This window comes from Podarcis gaigeae, assembly GCF_964106915.1.
Source record: "Podarcis gaigeae genome assembly, chromosome: 13".
Classification (NCBI taxonomy): Eukaryota; Metazoa; Chordata; class Lepidosauria; order Squamata; family Lacertidae; genus Podarcis; species Podarcis gaigeae.
The window spans coordinates 21,761,352-21,781,035 of NC_139689.1; the positions used below are offsets into that span (position 1 = coordinate 21,761,352).

The following is a 19,684-nucleotide window of genomic DNA, read 5'->3' on the forward strand; positions in this document are numbered from 1 at the left end:
ACCCAGGGGTCGGGAGGCGGAAAGGGCGGGGACGAAGAAGAGTCACATGATAATCAAAGCTCGTGAAAGGAGGGCAAGGAAAAGAGCCGTTCACGTGATCCCGCCGAGCCGCTCCGCCGAGTGGGGAGGGGGTGGCAAGCCGGGTACGTCCGTCGCCGGGGAGGGCGGCGTGAGAGATGCTGGCGGGGCCTTGGTAGGGCCGGGGAGAGCGGGCGACGGGACTCCCTCCCTGGGTAACTCTCAGGTTAGAATTGGGGGAGGGGAAAGGGGGCGTTTGGGGGGCTGCAGGTTAATTACAGCTTTAGGGTGAGGTCAGGCTTGGTGGTGAAAGGGGCCTGTTGTCATTTTTCTCCCTTCAGTCCGAGGAGTGACTCTGAGGAGTAGCTACCCTTAAATTCATCTCTGGCTTTGTTTACATTATAGCAATATATGTATGTAAGTAGTAGTAGTAGTAGTAAATAAATAATGGGGGTGGGAAATAAGAATCTAATGCTGAACAGTGGGTGTGTTTTGCCTTTATATTACTGACTAGCCGCCTCCTCTTCTGGTCGTCTTCGTCTTCTAGTCTGCTTTTCTCTCCCTAGTTAAGCTCTTCAGTAACTGCCATAAGAGTGGGCCCTTGCCAAAAGCGACCTTTTGCTGTTCTCCCCTGCAGTTCTTTAGGGTTTGTAAGGGGCTGGCTATCTCATATTGTCTCTCCAGTGGGTTCTTCTTGCCGCTGGCCATGGCATCTCAGCGGCAACCTTACGTGGATACGGCCCCAATCCTGACCCAGGCAGATGACACAGAGGAAGAGGGAAAGGATGGTCTGCAAACTGGGCATGAAGGGGAAGAAGAGGTACAGACCCTCACAGGCATCTCCTCTACACGGGCTGGCTTCATTGTGGGAGTTCTCTGCTTTGTTAACCTACTGAACTACATGGACCGCTTCACTGTGGCTGGTAAGGGTGCTGGGGTGCTATGGGACGGTAGCTGGAACTTCTCTTCCCAGCTGTATCAGGTGGGTGGGCACTGTAAGTTTTAAAGCGATGAGGGGTTGCTTTTCTCCCCACCCACAATAATCCTTAACTTTAAATAATTAAGGGCATGATGGATTGTTTTGGGGTGAGGATACTTAGTTGTCTTTCCCCAGTATTAACACTGTGATCCTTCTTCCTTACCTCAGGTGTTCTTCCTGACATTGAGGCATTTTTTACAATTGATGATAGCAAATCAGGCCTCCTACAAACAGGTGAGTAGGGTGGTGGGGCTTGGTTCTTTCTTCCCCACCCCCAACCCAGGCACTTCGTAAGGGCAGTGCTATTGAAGCAGGAGTGTTTGCCACTGGGAATAATTATTTCTTTCTTCTCAGTTTTTATTAGTAGCTATATGGTACTTGCACCAATTTTCGGTTACCTGGGGGATCGCTATAATCGCAAATACCTGATGTGCATTGGGATCACCTTCTGGTCAATAGTGACGCTGGGGAGCAGCTACATTCCCAAGGAGGTATGGGGGCAGGGGAGAAGATTCTGTAGATTAGTTTTCACCCAGGCATGGGGAAGAACTTTGGGTTTGGGATCTGTGTGTCTTCCCTTCCACCCCCCAGCATTGAGGCTTATGGGCAGGGGAGATCTGGCACAGCTGCCCTCTGAGATTGGGAAGGTGCAAGGCTTTCCTTCAATTTAAGCTGTGTGTCATTAAGCTGAACTCTGGATAAAATCACAAACATTTGATAGCTGGTAAGAAACTGTTTTGGAAAGCCTTGTGCCTGATTGACTAGAGGAGATTCTTACTTGTCACAAGCCACAGAAAAGTGGCTATTTATAAAGTATTGCTGAACAGGTTTGAAACCTGTTCTTGACATTCACAGTTACCAAACAAGGAATCCTAGGAACTGTAATTCTGAGAAGGGGTTAAGAATACTTTACAAAGTATTCTTTGCACCCATACATGACTGCATGTCCTGAGGTTCTTTAGGGTTGTGTTTCAGATTTATAGCTACACTATTACATCTCCTCAGTTTATTGTTTGTTTTCTCCACATTAGATGTTCTGGCTGTTGCTGCTGACACGAGGCATGGTGGGTGTGGGAGAGGCCAGCTACTCAACTATTGCCCCCACCATTATTGCTGATCTGTTTGTGGGTGACCGGCGATCCCGCATGCTCAGCATCTTCTACTTCGCCATACCTGTGGGCAGGTGCGAACACCCTGTGGTCTGTTTCAGGGCGGGGTATGCACTGTAGTGAAGTTGAACTGGAGATACTCATCTGTTTACTGTAAATTGGCAATCAGCCTTATGCAACAATCAAAGCAAGATGTGTGTGTTCATAAGCCATAGAATAGGAGCATAGGAAGCTGCCTTATATAACTGATTCAGACCATTGGCCCATTTAGCTCAGTATTGTCTACACTGACTGGCAGCAGCTCTCCAGGGTTTCAAGCAGGGCTCTGTTCCCAGCCCTATCAGGAGATGCTGGAAAGTGAACCTAGGGTTTTCTGCATGCAAGGCAGGCTCTCTGCCGCTGATCTCTGGCATTCCCCCATTGCCACAATGACCAAACCTAATTGGCTTTCACAGAAAGAGGGGAGGCTGCCTGAGTGTGGGTCTGACTGTTCTCCCTTTTCACCTGCAGTGGACTGGGCTACATAGTGGGTTCAAAGGTGAAAGATGTGGCTGACGACTGGCATTGGGCCCTGCGGGTGAGTAGGATGGGGATACAATTGTACTGGTTAGTGTTTGTTGCCTTATGTTCATGTTGCAGCAGTGGCGTAGCGTGGGGGGGTGCAGGGGGGGCCGGCCGCACCGGGCGCAACATCTGGGGGGGCGTGCTCGCCGCCTCCAGAGTCGCCGAAGAGCCTCGGGCGCAGGCTGTAGCAGAGCTCCATGTCTCACGGAACCGACGAGCTGTGCGCGCGTCCGGGCTGAAGGCGTCCGGCAGGCAGCGGCTCTCAGTGCTCGCTGCGGTCCGTGCGCGTCAGGGTTGCGGAGGGCGCGCCAGGCAGCCCCTCCTCACAGCCCCACCGCCGCCGCTGCTGCTGCAGCCACTGGTTGCATTTTCCTTGCCTCTCTGCCCTCCTCCGGGCAAGCGGTGTCGTTTGGGCAGCAGCGCCAGTGGCAACTCGCCTCAGATCACCTGACACGGACCCGCCGCCGCCGCCATGGCTACCTTACCGTAAATGCCCCAGCCCAGGCAGCAGCAAGAAGAAGCTGGCAGCGGCGGCAGGTTAGGGGCGCAAATTACTTGCCTTGCCCCGGGTTAAAGGTAAAGGTAAAGGTACCCCTGCCCGTACGGGCCAGTCTTGACAGACTCTGGGGTTGTGCGCCCATCTCACTTAAGAGGCCAGGGGCCAGCGCTGTCCGGAGACACTTCCGGGTCACGTGGCCAGCGTGACATCGCTGCTCTGGCGAGCCAGAGCCGCACACGGAAACGCCGTTTACCTTCCCGCTGGTAAGCGGTCCCTATTTATCTACTTGCACCCGGAGGTACTTTCGAACTGCTAGGTTGGCAGGCGCTGGGACCGAGCAGCGGGAGCGCACGCCGCTGCAGGGATTCGAACCGCCGATCTTTCGATCGGCAAGTCCTAGGCGCTGAGGCTTTAACCCACAGCGCCACCTGCGTCCCTTGCCCCGGGTTAGGGGGCGCAAATTACTTGCCCTGCCCCGGGTGCTGACAACCCATGCTACGCCGCTGTGTTGCAGTTCAGCTCATCTTCATCACATTGTAGTAAGCTTGTCTGCTGTGCACCTATGCATACATGTTTTTATTTTCTTCTGTTTAGAATGCCTCCAACTTAGATCATTATCTTCTCATACAGGTGACACCAGCCCTGGGGGCGTTGGCGGTGATACTGTTGATAACTGTGGTGCGGGAGCCGCCTCGAGGAACTGTGGAGACGCACTCAGATGCCCCTCTGCAATATACTTCCTGGGCAACTGACCTGCGGGCCCTGAGCCGCAAGTGAGTAATGGGTGCCATTTAATGTACTGCTGCCATGTAGGCCACATCCCACCTTTCCATTCTGGAATAGCTTCCTTGCCCTAGTTTCATTGATTCCAGATCAGTGTAGATATTCTCTCTAGTGATAGATAAAGGACAAGAAACTGAGAAGCAAAACAAACCTCTTAGGGAAAATCTGTACAGTCTTCTTTCTTGTGGGGGCCTTTAAAGCAAGACTGACAGGTAGCTATCCAGAGTGCTTTATGGAGGTGGTTTTGAAATTTGGTTCCTCAGAGTATTGGGGAACTTAATTAAGAAAATTGGTAATGGTAGCGGAGGTTCCCTTGAGCATAAGCTTGTCCACTATTATCAGTCTTCCTCTGCAGTTATAAGCAGATGTTGAGATGTGTTCTAGGGTGTGTGTTCAAATTGCATCAGGTCCAGCAGGCCTGGTCAGTGACTTGTTTAATCCACAAGAAAGTGCCCCGACATTCTTTGTAACATAATAAGAGCCAACAGGCCAGTGCAGTAGCTGTTCATTGAAAGTGGAACCCTTGAAAAGGAGTTGCTTTAAGACAGGGGTGGGGAGCCTGTGGTCCAAGGCCCATTATGCAGCTTTTGGCCTAATTTCACGAGGCTCTCAGCTTCATGTGATTGGAGAAAAGAAGTCCTGAGGTGTAGAGGTGGTTTTAGGGTAGTGTGACTGGTGTGTTTGTACTGGGCACTGCTTTGCAGGGAGCACCAAAACAATGATATAGATTGTGTAGAACAATTCTGTGACAGGCAGGGGGCGCCAGATTTTAGCACCCAGGGCACTGCTAAAATTTGAGTGCCCAAAGTGTGCCACTGCCAGAGTGGGAAATGGGGACTGAGGGAAGGGTGAAATGGAGTGAGGAAGTGATAAAAGCCCTCTGCAAGTGATCAGTCTGCAACTCTGATAAGAGTGCTCTGTCCTCACTGCAGTAACCTGCTAGATAGGAAACAAGGTGAGGAGGAGGAGAGGGGAAAGGGGTAGTCTTGTCCATCATTGCCTCTGGCCCTGACCCCACCTGGCATACCAAATAATATAAAGCCCTTGACAGAAAATGTCCTTCCCTGCCCTGGCTTTAGGCCTAGGGTTGCGGCTCTCTGCAGATGTGATAACTGTGCCATCAGTAATGTTCTCTGTAGGAGGCAGTGGCGCCCTAAACACCGAGTTTTACAATTTGCCCACAGTTGAAGTTCCCTGGTATGGCTTTTTCTCCTAGTAACTGCCTGAACTGGAGAACACCTTGCTACTTGTGCCACCACTATTACAGGTGGGCAAACCGTGACCTAAAAGAGATCCTGCCATGGGATGGCTGAGTTTAGTAACGACTGGTTCATCCCTGGTTGCCTATACTTTGATTTCTCTGTATTTTGGCAGCTGAATGGGTGAGCCAACTCTCTTGTAGAGCATTATATGTGAGGTCATAGGAAAGTTATGTTTGTGGCAATAGATCTCTGATGGTTCCAATTGCTCAACTGCAGGAATGATTAGGGCTATTGTTTCATGCTCACATTTCCTCTCTCTCTCTCTCCCCGCCCCCCCCCATGGACAGCCGCAGTTTCATATTGTCATCGCTGGGCTTCACAGCTGTGGCCTTTGTAACAGGCTCCCTGGCTCTGTGGACACCAACTTTCCTGTACCGCTCACGCCTGGCCGCTGGCACTCTCCAGCCTTCTCCCTCAGGACATGCTTCTGACTCTGATAGGTGAGTTAGTAGCTGAGAAAGCCCTTAGTCATGACATCAGTTCAGCTCTCTTTTGAGGAACACTTGGTTCAGCAGTGGAGGTTCACTACTGCTGTCTTTTGACACCCCTTCCAGTAGCACCTTAAAGACCAACTAAGTTAGTTCTTGGTATGAGCTTTCGTATGAGATATCTGAAGAAGTGTGCATGCACACGAAAGCTCATACCAAGAACTAACTTAGTTGGTCTTTAAGGTGCTACTGGAAGGAATTTTTTTGTTTTGATTTTGACACCCCTGTTTTTCTTAACTCTGAGCTGTTTGTAGTATAGGAGCTAAGAAACTGTCACAAATGGGGATGCCCCAAATCTTGAATCTTGTCCCTGCTGTAAACTTGCTAGATGGCCTTGGCATGCTATTGTCTCTCATCCTCCCATCTGCAATGTGGGGTACCATATGTGAAGCGCTCTGAGCCTTCTCTGCGGTGCTTTTATGAATGCTTTGTGTCATTATCTCTGCAGCCTCACCTTTGGCGTCATCACTTGCGTGACTGGTGTGCTGGGTGTCAGTGCTGGGGTGGAGATTTCCCGGCGCTGGCGCCGCACCAACCCTCGTGCTGATCCCCTGGTGTGTGCAACTGGACTGCTGGGCTCTGTCCCCTTCCTGTTCCTGGCAGTGGTGACCGCTAAGCAGAGCATCGTTGCCACCTACGTGAGTTCTCTCCAAGTTTCACTTGTTAATTTGGTACAGCTGCCAGCTTTCTTGTGGCAGTGTCCATGGTGTGGCATGGTGGGTACCATTGCCCGTCCCACCATTGCCTGTCCTGTGCTTTTTAAACTTTTCTACACTGCTTTGGAATCTTAAAAAATAAAAGGATTTTTAAAACAAAAATAATACCGTCTCTCCTCTTCACCCCTCCTTCCTCTGCAGGTATTTATTTTCATTGGTGAGACCCTCCTCTCCCTCAACTGGGCCATAGTGGCGGACATCCTTCTGGTGAGACTGTGGGGAAGAGGCAGTGTGCAAAACTCTAGACTTTTATTTCAGTTGCAGAATTGCACCGTTCTCATTTGCCTTCCCACGTGGTGGTAGCCAGGGAGAATCAAGTAGAGTGAATCAGCCCTGGATTTAACTGTCCATTGACAGTGGCTTTGTTTGTTTTTTTAAAACCTAGTTCTGCTGAGAATTCACAAGATATCCTCAGGCAAATCTCTTTCCCTCTAATGAAACAATAATTCTGGCCTAGTCTAGGGAGGAGTTAGAAGTATTGCTGCGGGTGTGCACCTTGGGCATCCCTCCAGGGCTCCTGTGCCCACGATAGATAGCAGGGTAGTCAGTGTAATGTTTCTTACAGCTACAACATGATGGTTTCTCCTCCCTTGTGCTGCCCAAATCCCTATTTTGCCTGTGCCACTGTGTCATAGATCCACTGGCGCAACGGTTCATGGGTATATATTTATGCCACCACAATTGCTATCTGGCATGGCAGTTGTCATGGTGTACAGGACTGCACTCCTGTGCTGCCTTTCTACAGAGGACTGCATGAGCTTCTGGGGGCTTCTGGTCCCCTTTGTGTGCTAAGTGAAATCCTCAATTGGCAAGAGTGTGTATGACACCAAAGTGGGTATAGAAGAAAAGAGGAGCAAGATGAAGGGCAACCAGAAGAGGCTTAGCAATGTGTGTGAGAGAGTGGCTTGTAATGGCTTTATAGTTATGTGGGGAAGCGACCTTAAATCTTGTTTGCTGTCCAGCAGAGGGCACCAGTAAATCAGCTGTATTCTCTTCCCAGTATGTTGTCATCCCCACACGCCGATCCACAGCTGAAGCTTTCCAGATCCTGCTGTCGCATCTTCTGGGTGATGCTGGGAGCCCTTATCTCATTGGCCTGGTAAGTGCTTGGACAGCGAGAAGGCACTTCTGGTCAGCTTTTCAAAGCTTGCGACTTCCGAGGCATTCTACCCATCAAGCAGCTCCTCTTTTCTCTGCCATCAGCCGCTTGCTCTTTCCCAACATTTAGATCATACCTTGCAAGGCTCACACAGCTGTATTTCTTGGGCCGAAAGAGCCCAGGCTGATCCTGCAATATTTGTTCAGGCCGAGGGAAATTGATGCATTGCAACCTTGTGCAATATTAACCTCCCAGGACCTAAGCTCAGCTGTTGAAGCTCTGCTTCGGGGTGATCGTCTTAAGAACAGACTGTTTTCCATTTGGGAGCAGGGCCTTCTTAATAGCGAATCCAGAGCTAAGACTCTCTCAAAATGTTTCTTGTATGTTGCCTGCCAAGCTGTGTTTGGAGGCATGTAAAAATGTGTTTATCTTGCCAGGTCTTATGAGAGTTAACTGGAAGTGTGCTCTCAAGTTTGTATTAAATATTTTTTTATTTTATATGCTTGTACTGTGTGGCTTTGAAAAATGTTAAAATAGTTCTATTGCCTGTCAGCCACTTCGTAGTCATTCTTGTTAAAAGCCAGCAACAATATGAATAACACATACAACATTAGCAGATACTCTGTTTTCCACATGTTGGAAAGAATTTTGTTGGTTTAGAACTACTGCATCTTCGATTCCTTTAAGCGAGTTTTGAGCAACAGCACACTACAAACCAGGAGAGAGAGAGGGAGAGAGTGGTTGAGTGGTAGGGATGGGTTTTGCCACTCATTGCCTCAGCAATGCTATGTGCTAGGAAATAGCACAAGCAATAAATAACACCAGCAATTTCCAATTCTGCCAGCTTTCCTATTGTTTTTGCCGCTCCACTTGACACTGCACAATGGTGTGCATGTTCTTTTGCTGAATCCATTTTCCAGATCAGTGACCGAATCCAAGTTGATCGCCCCCAAACATTCCTGTCGCAGTTCCGAAGCCTTGAATATGCGCTTATGGTCTGTGCCTTTGTGGGAGTTATTGGTGGCGGCTTCTTCCTGGCTACGGCTTGCTTCATCCAGGCAGACCGTAAGCGCACAGAGCTGTATGTACAAGGTAAAACCTCTTCCCTCCATTGGCCAGTCAGAGTTGAGATGTTAAGGTCTGTGAAGCCTGGCACAGAACTGCTGCACCAGACATGCACCCCAGTAGCAAAAACGATTGTGGGTTGCTTTAGTAGTGGCTCTGTGTCATGAGGAAGCCACTCATCTCCTGTGGCACGATAGAACTTTCCTGGAAAAAGAGGGTGGTCTGGTGTAACAGCCAGTTATGAGTTAGGATGGAAAGGGAAGGCGTCCCACAAATGTGGGTGTCCAGGGAGCTTCCCTGTGTGATTTTGAATTGCCCAACAAGTGTTTGTCAGGGACAGCAATTGTTATCACCTCACTTTGGAAGCATCTTTTTGATTTAGAATGCCTTGTCCCCCACGAAGAAACCTTTTAGGGTAATTACATGAGCAAGCTTTTGGCTTCTGCCACAGTTTCACCTCATAACTTTGCTGTAGTGGCTGCAGCTGAGTAGCGGCAAGAGGAATTTCTGAGTAGCAGGGGTGGCACATGTCTTGATAAGTCCTGTGTGTTAGGAAGTGTGCATGACCATGTAGGAAATCAAGGGAGGACAACCAATCAAGAGCCTCGTTTCCTCTAACCTGAGGCTGGCACAGCCTCTTTGGACAAACATCTCTGACCCTGTCATGCTCTTTCTCCCTGCAGGGCAATTTCACGAGTCACCTGAAGGAGAAGATCGCATTGTTGTTCCTCAGGGTGGGCGACCCACCAAAGTCCCTGTCTCTAGTGTCCTGATCTGAAGCCCACTCCACTTGGTTCCTTCAGTCTGGGAAAGAATGATGGACTTGTGATCAGCTGAGCATGGCACTCACAGGGAGATGAGGACTCTCTGAATGGACCCAGGCGGGTGGTTTTGTGGGCAACAGGGGAAGATCAGTTTTTTGTGTCTGTGTTTCTGGGATTTTTATAAAGCACTAACTTTATCAAGAGTCATGTGGTGTTTTTCAGATGAACAGAATGAAACAATGAAACCCTTCCCCCATCTCTGCCTTCTACTTTAATGGTTTTTCAAGGGTTCCCAGAGGCTTTTTCAATGGTGTTCCCAATATATGTGATTTCACTTACATTGTGGTGCCTCAAAACGTAACCCCTTGTATATGGGGAGTTGCCTGTATGTCACAAGAGGTCTAGGAGAAGGCAAGTAAGGGGTAAACTGGGGCATATTAGCTGTTGCAGCAGGAGAGTTTGCAAAAGCTTTTATGCAGGGGGAAAAACTAGAAGTGGCTCTAACTCAGCTTTTAATAAATTGTAGGGAAGAAATCAGAAAAGGTTTTTTTTTTATTATTCAAGAAACCTCTGCTTTAGTAGTATTAACTACATCTTACTGAGCTCAGAACAGAGTTAGTCATGAGGGATACTTTTAAAAATAAAAAAATCCTGAAGCTTCTGTTCTGGCCTATTTGGTGGCCCAAAGGTTCTTGCCTGTTAAGACTGTGTTGTGTTACTTTGAAGCGTCAAGAACATGTGCAGTCAGAAATTGGGTGTAGTCAAAAGTTTCTCTTCAAGATCCAGAGGATAAGGTGCCTTGTTTTCTGTGTGTTTTTGCTTCTGACTTACATTCTTGCTAAAAACCATCTCGGCTGAGGAAGTAGTTCAGTGAGGTGATGTCACACATTTGGTGGATAAAGGCTGGCTGTTTTGCACATGCACGTCATCACTTGATGGCTGTCCATTGAGGAGGCGGCGGGGGCGGGCATTCATTTGTGAAATCTGCCTAATTGCAACGTTGGAAGGCATTTTTTGTGACCCTGTAGCCATCTGACTTGCATAAGTGGTTTGGCTCACGTGCTTGGTTCATTAAGTGAAGCTGCATTGTGTTGCAGTGACCTTGATGTGATACAAATTATCTTGAAATTATTTCTTTTGTTTTCAGATTGTGGTGCCCCGGGATGTAAAACCAGGTGTCTTCTGTAGAGACATTCCAGTGGAATAGCTAGGTTGTTGCTCTTTGTTGCAACAGATTCAGGGCCCAATCTAGAAGAGCCTGTGTGAGATAGATAGACAGATAGATCTGTCAGCTGAGGATAACATGCCATGCAACTAAGGAAGTGAGCTCTGGCCCATGAAGGTTTATGCTACTATAATAAACATACTGGTTTTTGAGGTTCTTTCTTTCAGATCAAAATTAGTTTCTTTATGGGTTGCTTGGGTATGGATTATTACTGGTTTTGAAAGATGCCCCACCACCACCTATAGAGGCCCTTCTACGCTTCGGAACAGATGTTGGCTTGAGGTCAAAGGTGTGTGTGATGATTTGCATGCCTGTTATTCCTTGAGGAATGAATGGTGGTCTGTAGCATTTGCAGGTTGCAAAGAATGGAAATGAGATTTGAATTGCCCTTGTGGAGGGCTTGGAGGAAACCCCCAGGGGCTTAGTGGAAGAATGAGAGTCTCTATTGAGATTGTCTCTAGTACAGTGCTACCTCGGGTTAAGAACTTAATTTGTTTTGGAGGTCTGTTCTTGACCTAAAACTGTTCTTAACCTGAGGTACCACTTTAGCTAATGGGGCCTCCTACTGCCGCCACGCCGCCAGAGCACGATTTTTGTTCTCATCCTGAAGCAAAGTTCTTAACCCGAAGTACTATTTCTGGGTTAGCAGAGTCTGTAATCTGAAGCATCTGTAACCCGAGGTACCAATGTACTTCATATCAGCCGTGTTTCTTTGCCGGTTGGGTGGGGGAAAGCAGGGTGAGATACATTGTTTTTTCCACTGCTCAATTCACAAAGAGAGGTTGGTGAATCTCTTTCCCGTAGATTTATTTCATGTCAGCAGCAGTGCCAAATGCCTTTTCCTGGACTGTACCATCTTTCTTGAAGAGCAGGGAGAGGGTTGTAAACTTCTCTGCACATTGAAAAACAGCAGGTTGAGAGGTTGGGTCAAACCCGTCTTCCCATTTGGGGTGTGTGTGTGTGTGTGTGTGTGTGTGGAGTTCTACAAGATGTATGTTTAACATGCTTTGCAAGCCAGGGTGCTGTGAGGTAAGGAGAAGTGGGCTTCTTTTTATTTTCTATTTCCTATAAAAATAGATGCCCCTTCAATCTCACATCATGTATAAATGGGGCACATATCTGGATAAAATGCACATGCCTCACTGCATCCAGCTTGGCATGGAGATGTCATTTATTCTTTATGTATGGGAAGGCTCCCCACCCTCAGAAAAGCATTGACATGTGCAAATTGCGTACACACCCCTGCAGCCTGAAATGGTACAGTCAAGAAAAGGCTTCACCACTTGATTCTACAGTGGTACCTCAGGTTAAGTACTTAATTTCTTCCGGAGGTCCGTTCTTAACCTGAAACTGTTCTTAACCTGAAGCACCACTTTAGCTAATGGGGCCTCCTCCTGCTGCTGCCGCGCTGCCAGAGCATGATTTCTGTTCTCATCTTGAAGCAATGTTCTTAACCTGAAGCACTATTTATGGATTAGCAGAGTCTGTAACCTGAAACGTATGTAACCTGAAGCATATGTAACCTGAGGTACCACTGTACTGAGCGTATAAAACTTGTCCTCTGGTATATCTGCATACAGGGCCCCTTCTGTCCTTGGGAGAGAACTTATGAGTTACACATTTCTCAGAGCACGTTCCGGGGTGTCTTGCAGTTGGGAGGAGGCAGGTAGACCTGGAACAGATTTAAGGATTGGCGAAGTCTTAGAGGCCCCCTTGATGTCTGGCTGATATCTCCAGAGCTTCTGAATGCAACAGATGTACCAAGAAGATGTGCCTTCTCTTCCTCCCCCAAATGTCATAATTTAGTGCACCTGCCCTTTGACTTCCTGCTGGCGGCTGTGGTGCTTCCTTCCTGCCCAAGCAATCGAACAGCAGCACCGTCTCAGCCACAGCAGAGAAAAGAAGGCTCCATCCAGGCGTGAAGTGGGAACCCCCGATGTGAGTTTTCACTGATGTGAGTGAGGAAGAGGAGGTGGAGGCAGTGGTGGTGCATGAGGAGTACTTAGGTGCTGACCCTTGTCGTGGCAATATATCCTAGGTGGTTGGGTTCTGGTCCCCGGGTCCCGTGGTGGAAGGAGCTGAGTTCCAGCTTCTGGGATTGTGCAGGGGGCACCAAGAGGAAGGAATGGCAGTACAAATGGCTGGGCTGAGGGGGGTGGGATTCTGGGGGGAGGCTGAAAAGACTTTTTCATGTAGGTGTTAGTTTGGAGTCTGACTTTTTTCCTCCTGAGCGTCCCAGTGAATGTAGTGTAACCAGTGACCCAGGACCACTGACTCAAGTTTGAAAGAATTCAGTTTTGACACTGCAAAATATAGAAATAATTGAAAATGATGTGTTGGAAGGCATTTGGACCTACACTAAAGCTGTGTAGTCATGCATCAATAAACCGTTTAGTTCATTTTGGCTATAATTTTGGGTCCGTGGCCCTTGTTGCTGGCTAGCCTGTGCCCATTGCCCCACCAGGGTACGTAGGAATGCAAATTCAAACCCAGATTAACAGCGGGAAGCAATAAATTGTTTTTCTTCATTGCACAGAGTGCTTCTTTCCCTGCTCTGTGCCTCCCTCACCCCCTGTTCTGATCGCAATCTTTTTTTCTGTCTTGCTACTGCATTCACTCTCTCCTTCCCTCCCTCCTATTTATCCATCTCTGACTGTGGGTTCGCTTTGAAGGGTGTGGGGCATAATAAACGAGTAACGCTATGTAGAAGAGGGCAAAAGAAATAGAACAGACACATCCACATAATAAGCTCCCTTGAATTTTGGCCTGGCACCCTCCGCCCCCCAACCAACTTTCCCACCCCTTCGTTTTGCCATTTTGCTCCAGTTCCCTCCAACAAGCCAGTTTCCACCCAGTAACGGAACCCGTGGTTTGTGGTCACTTTGGCTTGTTGCCAGTGCTCCAATCAAGTGGAGAAGAAGTGGGGAGACTGTGTGTGTGTGTGTGTGTGTGTGTGTGTGTGTGTGTGTGTGTAAGGAGAGAGTTTGGCATCATTCAGAGGTGTCAAACGGTAGGTTTCTCGTAGGCCCCATCCCTTTCCCTGCCCCCTCCCACCTACTGAATCATGAGTGGCGCCTAGAAGGTCTCGGCTAACTTCTGTTCTCCCCCTCCCCCCAAGCAAGACATTGCAACCTTGCAGCTGCAGAGTTGCAGCTGCAAATTCCCTCCCACGGCACCCACAACACAGAGCGAGGCTTTTTGCGCTGGCGCCCAAATCCGGCTGTGGGTTGTTGTCACTGGCGTGAGTCACCCCTGCTCCCACTGCTGTTCCCACACTCTTTTTTTCTTCTATGCTGGGGGAGGGGCGCATCAAAGAACCTTCACTTACAACCTCAGGCTTCTGGAACAGGTTTTCTCTGTGTAGGAAATGTGGCATGGAATGTAGTATCTGGTAAAACATTTGGATGGTTGTGTGTGGAGGTTTTTATTAACAACATTTATGCCCCAATTAGGAGCCGCAGAGGCAGCTGCTTTAGACTGAATCGGACTGTTGGTCCACCTTGCTCATTACTGTCAATACTGACTGGCAGCAGCTCCCCAGGGTTTCCCAGCCCTACCTGGAGAAGCCTGGGATTAAATTTGGAATGTTCTGCATGCAAAGCAGATTCTCCACTGAGATATAGTCATACCTTAGAAGTTGAACAGAATCCATTCCGGAAGTCCGTTTGACTTCTGAAACGTTCAAAAACCAAAGCACGTCTTCTGATTGGCTTTAGGAAGCTCCTGTAGCCAATCGGAAGCCCCATCAGACGTTCAGGTTCCAAAGAACGTTCGCAAACCAGAACACTCATTTCCGGTTTTTGATCGTTCGGGAGCTGGAACGTTTGACTCCCAAGGTGTTTGGGAGCAGAGGTAGGACTGTACTGCCCTTCCTCAATAGTAGTAAAAGCTCTGAGCGCTTGACAAGAAATTTTAAAATTAGCAATCAATAACAGGCAACTGAAAACATTAAAAAATAATATTAACTGTAAAAGGGATTAAAACATGGCAACATCTATCTGTCTGGATAGGCTTGCCTCAAAAAAAAAAAAAATGTTTTAAGCAGGTGCAAAAAAGAGGTACAAGGAAAGTAAACCCTGCATGTAACCTGCTCCCAAATGCTTAAGGGCTTTATATATGAATAGAAATACTTTAACTTGGCCTGGTAGCAAGTGAGGATTCAGTGCAGCTCTCTGAGCAAAAGTACTATATGCTGAGAGGGTCAGTTCAAGTTTGCAGGTTCAGTTCAAGGGAAGCCCCACATAAAGTTCATTGCAGTAATCCAATCTTGAAGTCACCCGTGCCTGAATTACTGTAAATTTTCCCAGACCAGGAATGATCAAGGCACATTTTGTACCATACGCAGCTGGCAAAAGACACTTCTAGTGCCTCAGAACATGCCAACACCCAAGTATAGAAGTGTCAGCTCCAAGTAGCTAGCTCTATGATGTTCTTTCATTCACGATGGAGATGTCTCCACTATATCTCCTAACCCAGCAATTTAATCCACATAAGTTTCTAGTCCACAGCAATCTTTTTTTAGTTGGAGTACCTTGACAAAACCTATGTCCATTTTTAAATTATTTTGTTTACATCTGTCTCTCTTCCCTGGAGCTCAAGGAGGTGTGGGGAGGGTTCTAGCCAATCTCCCATCCAGACCCAGGCCAGTTTGGCTTCAGCACAGTGGCTGCCATAGGTGCCTCCAGACTAGGGGTGAGGGAGAAACCCAATTCAGTTGGCATCTCTGCTGGCATTAAGTGAACCTACCTAATCCACACTTTCCGAAGCTGTACATGAACTGAAATAAAGCCGTCTTTTGAAATTCGCACTCTTCTGAATTTTGCAATGCAATTCTCTAACCAAGCAGTGCATAACAAAATGCGTATAATAATAATAATAATAATAATAATAATAATAATAATTTTTATTTATACCCCGCCCTCCCCAGCCAAGGCCGGGCTCAGGGCGGCTAACAAGCAATAATGAAAACAAGTTGAATGAATACAACTTAAAAACATGGGTAACGTGTGCATTTAAAAGGCATGTGCAAGAGAAAATGCATTGTGTTGGGAGAATTTGCATTGCAAAACTATGTATATTTAGGGAAATGAGTGAGTTCTCCACACAAACATACACTGCTCCTTTCAGGCAGTTGGGGATGGCAAAATCCTACCAATTTGGGTTTCTCTCTTCTCATTTTTACAGTCTTATGTTCAGTTCTCCACATTAGTTTGCAATTTTTTAAAAAACCCCTCAAGAAAATTGATCAGCATTTTAGTGCAAATGTCTCCTAACAGACACCTCTGAGAGCAATTCTGTTAGGTAACTTCCCTATCTATTCCCCATCATGGTCACTTGTGGCAAACCATGATGCTGTTGTCTGTCTGTTGTCTCTTGCTCAAATCCAGAATGTGTATACCTTCCTTGGCTTTGTGAATTAGCATCCTGCTGAAAGGTACTGTGGATCATAGCCTAGAACCCCATTTGTATCTCCAAGCTTGTATTGAATTTTGGGGGTCCCTCCTTTCTAAAGCCTTGAACCACCCACCCCAACCATTTTCTTTCGGCCCAGCCTCTTGGAGATTTCTTGTGCATCCTGCTGCTGCATGCAGTTAAGTGACCTGGCAATTGGGTTATTTCCACAGGACCACTGCTCGCTCTGCAGTGCTCCCTCCTGTTATCGCCTCCCTGGCTGATCTGTGGGGATCTCTGTGGTCTATCAGTAATGGTGGGATTAGCACATGCATTTGAAAGAGAGCTCTCTCTGCACTATTGATTGCCTACCAGCTGCAAATTCATAAGGGAACAATGTTGCGTAAGGCTCAGTATCTCTGTGCACACAGGGCAATGGTGAGGCCCTATAGGCCATGTTGTTCCATCCTGAGTGAACAGAGTATTTGGCCTAGAATGTTTCCCTAGAGCCAGCCTATCCGCAGACTCAAACAGCAACTTTTTGGGACCCAAATCCCCCAGAACACAGGCTGGTGTAGAGGAAGGGGCAGTCAAGGTCTTGGAGGACTAAGCCAGCTGGGGGGCCCCTGAAAGACTTAAGCTGTCATGCAAAAAAAATGCCCTGGGCCTCTCAGCCGACCAGGGACTCTCGTCTTGGCCTCAGACAAGCTATGCGCAGGCCTGCTGGGGTACCTGCCTAAGCTATATAAGTATCGTGGAGATAACTTTTTGCTACAATTTTGGGAGTTTTCTCCCCCTCTTTTTTTCTTTGCTTCCACAGACGGATGCCAGCCACTGGCAAAATTGGGATTCTTATATCTGTTTATACCCTAGGAGTTTGGGATAACTAGTTAGTCTAGCTAGAGCAGAAAAACACAGTGCACAAGACTATCAATGAGTTGCTTACTGAAATGCCAAAATGAAATTTATATACATTTGCAAAGCATTCACTGAGACAACATGATGTGCTACTCAAATAATAAAAAATGAGGGATGGCTTTTAAATTTGACCGAGGCAGAAAAAAAGCCTTTCGCTTTCCTTTGTGATTTGCCAGCGCTTCATTGGAGATGGGCAATAATTATTGGCAGGCAGGTAGAAGGCTGTAAAAAGGATTCCCTGATAGGAAATTTGAAGAGCATTCTTGTAGTGCAGGCCTGGCAAACTTCGTGTTTTTTAGAATCTACTTCAGATTTTTGCTAGAACCCCACAGTTCACTGGCCAGAGGTGAACATAAAACAGTAGCTTGGGTCAGAGTCAGACACAAAATAGTGGCCAGTGGGGTGGAGCCAATTATTTATTGAACCCCATGAACCATACAGTGGGATGACCTTGCATATATAAATAAAAATTAGCATGTGGCTGTAGAACGGGGATTCTAACAATCTAAATTTGGAGGAGGGAATCTTTTTGTTAAACTGTTGTCGGGAGTGAAAAACACTTGCCAATCTATTGCCAATCATTCCGCGGTCTACCAGTTGAGACGTCCACACCTGCTAAGGCTTTGGCCTGAAGAACAGCAACCAAGACACTCCTTCCTCTACCTGTTGGATACTGAATGTTCAAGTTCCCATTCAGGAAGAGAGAACAAATGCCTCTCTGCTGCCCTGTCTCCTAATATTCCAGCATTCATCAGGCCTAGCGAAGGGGCGACCACTTCACAATGTAAGCAAGTCCAAGCTGTTCTCCCCCCACTTCGCTATCTTTTGTGACATGCTGCTGCTCCATAGTGTGAAAATCCACCCAAACGCTGTCAAAACTTGAAATAAATTCTGAATAAGACATTTCAATAAGCTGAATTTTCTGAGTGGATAGGGACTGGGACAAACAGTTATATTTGGTTTCATTACCTGTTTAACAGACACCGAGAACTTGAATTTGGCTCTTTCCCCACAGGGCTATTGACATGTTGTGCCGCTAAGCTGCTCAATGCTGTTTTTCACCTCGGAGTTTGCACCTGCCCTGACTCCAGGATACTGCTACTGTCCCCCTTGCAGGTGGCATGGATGCCCCGCACACGGGTGACATCTTCTGGGTGCTGGCATTTACTGTCCCACTTCTGGTGATTCTACTTGTGCTTTGCATTGACTGCCGGGATCCTGAATTAGACAGTTAAGTCTCTTCCGCCCTCCCCAAACTTCCTTTCCCAGAGGAGCAAACAGTTCCCGACTTCTCCATTCATTGCTCTCACCCCAGTGAACTTCTTAATTACATTGGTGTCTCTTTCCCTCTCTCACAACAGCACAATCTGTTGATGATTACCAGTACAAGTAAGTTCGTGACTGACCGGGTTTTAATTTGGGGGGTAAAATTGGGGGGGGGGGTGCAAAACCAGAGCTTGGGAAGGTTTGGAAAATGGATGCATGTTCTAAGGTGGCCAGATGCAATGGGCAGCTTCTACCCCAGATGGAAAGGGTGCATTTCTTAACATTTCTTCTCTTTTGCACCACTAGGAAGGTACAGAGGTCCTGCCTTCTGTCTACTCCCCTCACCCCAACTCTATTATACAATTCCCAAAGTCGCAAAACACATGGATACTGCACGAAGGCCACTTTTTGATACAGTGGAGGAAAGGGAAATTGTTTGTGGTGTTAGCATGCTACTCTTTCAAGTGCTTTGCATGAAGAAGGTCCCAGGTTCAGTCCATGGCATCTCCTAGTAGGGCTGAGAAAGACTCTGATCTGAAACCTTGTACAGTCCATGTCTGTTAGTGTAGACCAGGGATAAGGTACCCTGCAGCCTTCCAGATGTTGCTAGACTATAATAGCCCCTGGCTATTGGGAGGGTGGGGCTTGAGGCCGGTGGACGTTGGGAGTCCCAACAGTAGCTGGAGAGCCCTGGGTTCCCCATCCATGGTGCAGGCAGTTCTCTACAGAGTGAGATGGACCAGTGGCCTGGCTCTGTAGAAAACAGCTTCTGATGTTTCATCCAAAACCTGGAAGGGGAGAGTTTCTTGTGCTGTTTTGGGGAGCAGATTGATATGTCTCTCAAGCATGATTCCTGTACTGTCCATGAAAAGAAGAATGATTAATGCATTGCCCCCACAGGCCTTCAACTAGTGCACGTTCAAGTTCAACCTTCAAGTTGATACGTCCTCCCTGTGAGTAGCTGCCCATTCAGTGCTATTTTAAAATTGAGGTTTTAAGAAAGGCTGGCTTTGTAGTCTCCTGCTTTATCTGCTCTTGGTTCTTGTTGTTGTTACTACTATTACTACTACAGTGGTACCTCGGGTTACATACGCTTCAGGTTACAGACTCCGCTAACCCAGAAATAGTACCTCAGGTTAAGAACTTTGCTTCAGGATGAGAACAGAAATGCGTGCTCCAGCGGCGCAGCAGTAGCAGGAGGCCCCATTAGCTAAAGTGGTGCTTCAGGTTAAGAACAGTTTCAGGTTAAGAACAGACCTCCGGAACGAATTAAGTACTTAACCCGAGGTACCACTGTACTCTTAAATTCAACAAGGCATGGTCTTTTGGCTCCTTGCCAATCAGAAGCAAACTACATGTGATACTAATTTGTGAGAAAGTCAGATTTTTTGTTTATTTAATAGCCATGAGCTGCTGCGCATGTGACTCCCCACTCCAAATTTTCATTGGGAGCCCCCTCCCTCAGACTAATATAATAGCTGTTGCGAGGGGAGGGCGGCTATTTCCTTACTTATTTTATTAACAAAACCCAACTTCCA

The 19,684-nt window shown here is 47.5% G+C and overlaps 2 protein-coding genes and 1 long non-coding RNA gene across 9 annotated transcripts in view; 2 read left to right on the forward strand and 1 right to left on the reverse strand.

The window, feature by feature from the left end:
• Positions 1-9,543, forward strand: SPNS1 (SPNS lysolipid transporter 1, lysophospholipid). 3 transcript variants are annotated; one of them, XM_083708096.1, is made up of 13 exons: positions 1-143; positions 703-941; positions 1,166-1,231; positions 1,352-1,488; positions 2,029-2,180; positions 2,617-2,683; positions 3,800-3,942; positions 5,502-5,654; positions 6,151-6,340; positions 6,560-6,625; positions 7,419-7,517; positions 8,438-8,609; positions 9,266-9,543. In XM_083708096.1, the coding sequence occupies exons 2-13, from the start codon at positions 725-727 to the stop codon at positions 9,358-9,360; spliced, it is 1,557 nt and encodes a 518-aa protein (XP_083564222.1). In that variant the 5' UTR covers positions 1-143; positions 703-724; the 3' UTR covers positions 9,361-9,543. The 3 variants fall into 3 exon arrangements, with proteins under 3 accessions (XP_083564222.1, XP_083564221.1, XP_083564223.1); XM_083708095.1 differs by having other exon boundaries at positions 9-244; XM_083708097.1 differs by having other exon boundaries at positions 77-233.
• The window catches only part of LOC310829528, a 12,960-nt gene continuing 1,265 nt past the window's right edge, over positions 7,990-19,684 (reverse strand). The window contains exon 2 of the long non-coding RNA XR_014557308.1: positions 7,990-10,604. This is a non-coding gene — a long non-coding RNA (uncharacterized lncRNA). The remainder of the gene's footprint in view (positions 10,605-19,684) is intronic.
• LAT (linker for activation of T cells) overlaps positions 12,011-19,684 on the forward strand; it is a 16,007-nt gene continuing 8,333 nt past the window's right edge. Inside the window, exons 1-5 of one of the 5 annotated variants that reach the window (XM_083708102.1) lie at positions 12,011-12,509; positions 17,478-17,664; positions 17,896-18,110; positions 18,242-18,269; positions 19,047-19,099. In XM_083708102.1, coding sequence (XP_083564228.1) covers positions 18,002-18,110; positions 18,242-18,269; positions 19,047-19,099 — 190 coding nt within the window. In that variant the 5' untranslated portion in view covers positions 12,011-12,509; positions 17,478-17,664; positions 17,896-18,001. Of the gene's footprint in view, positions 12,526-17,477; positions 17,665-17,895; positions 18,111-18,241; positions 18,270-19,046; positions 19,100-19,684 lie in introns of all 5 variants that reach the window. The other 4 variants (XM_083708101.1, XM_083708103.1, XM_083708100.1 and 1 more) reach the window with 4 other exon arrangements.

What these genes read in the sequence shown, in the direction of transcription:
- SPNS1 (XM_083708096.1), top strand. Translation starts at nt 725, where the DNA reads ATGGCATCTCAGCGGCAACCTTACGTGGATACGGCCCCAATCCTGACC. An exon ending in CATGCTTCTGACTCTGATAG is followed by an intron (nt 5,655 to 6,150) that starts GTGAGTTAGTAG and finishes TTATCTCTGCAG; the next exon opens with CCTCACCTTTGGCGTCATCA. An exon ending in AGAGCATCGTTGCCACCTAC is followed by an intron (nt 6,341 to 6,559) that starts GTGAGTTCTCTC and finishes CTTCCTCTGCAG; the next exon opens with GTATTTATTTTCATTGGTGA.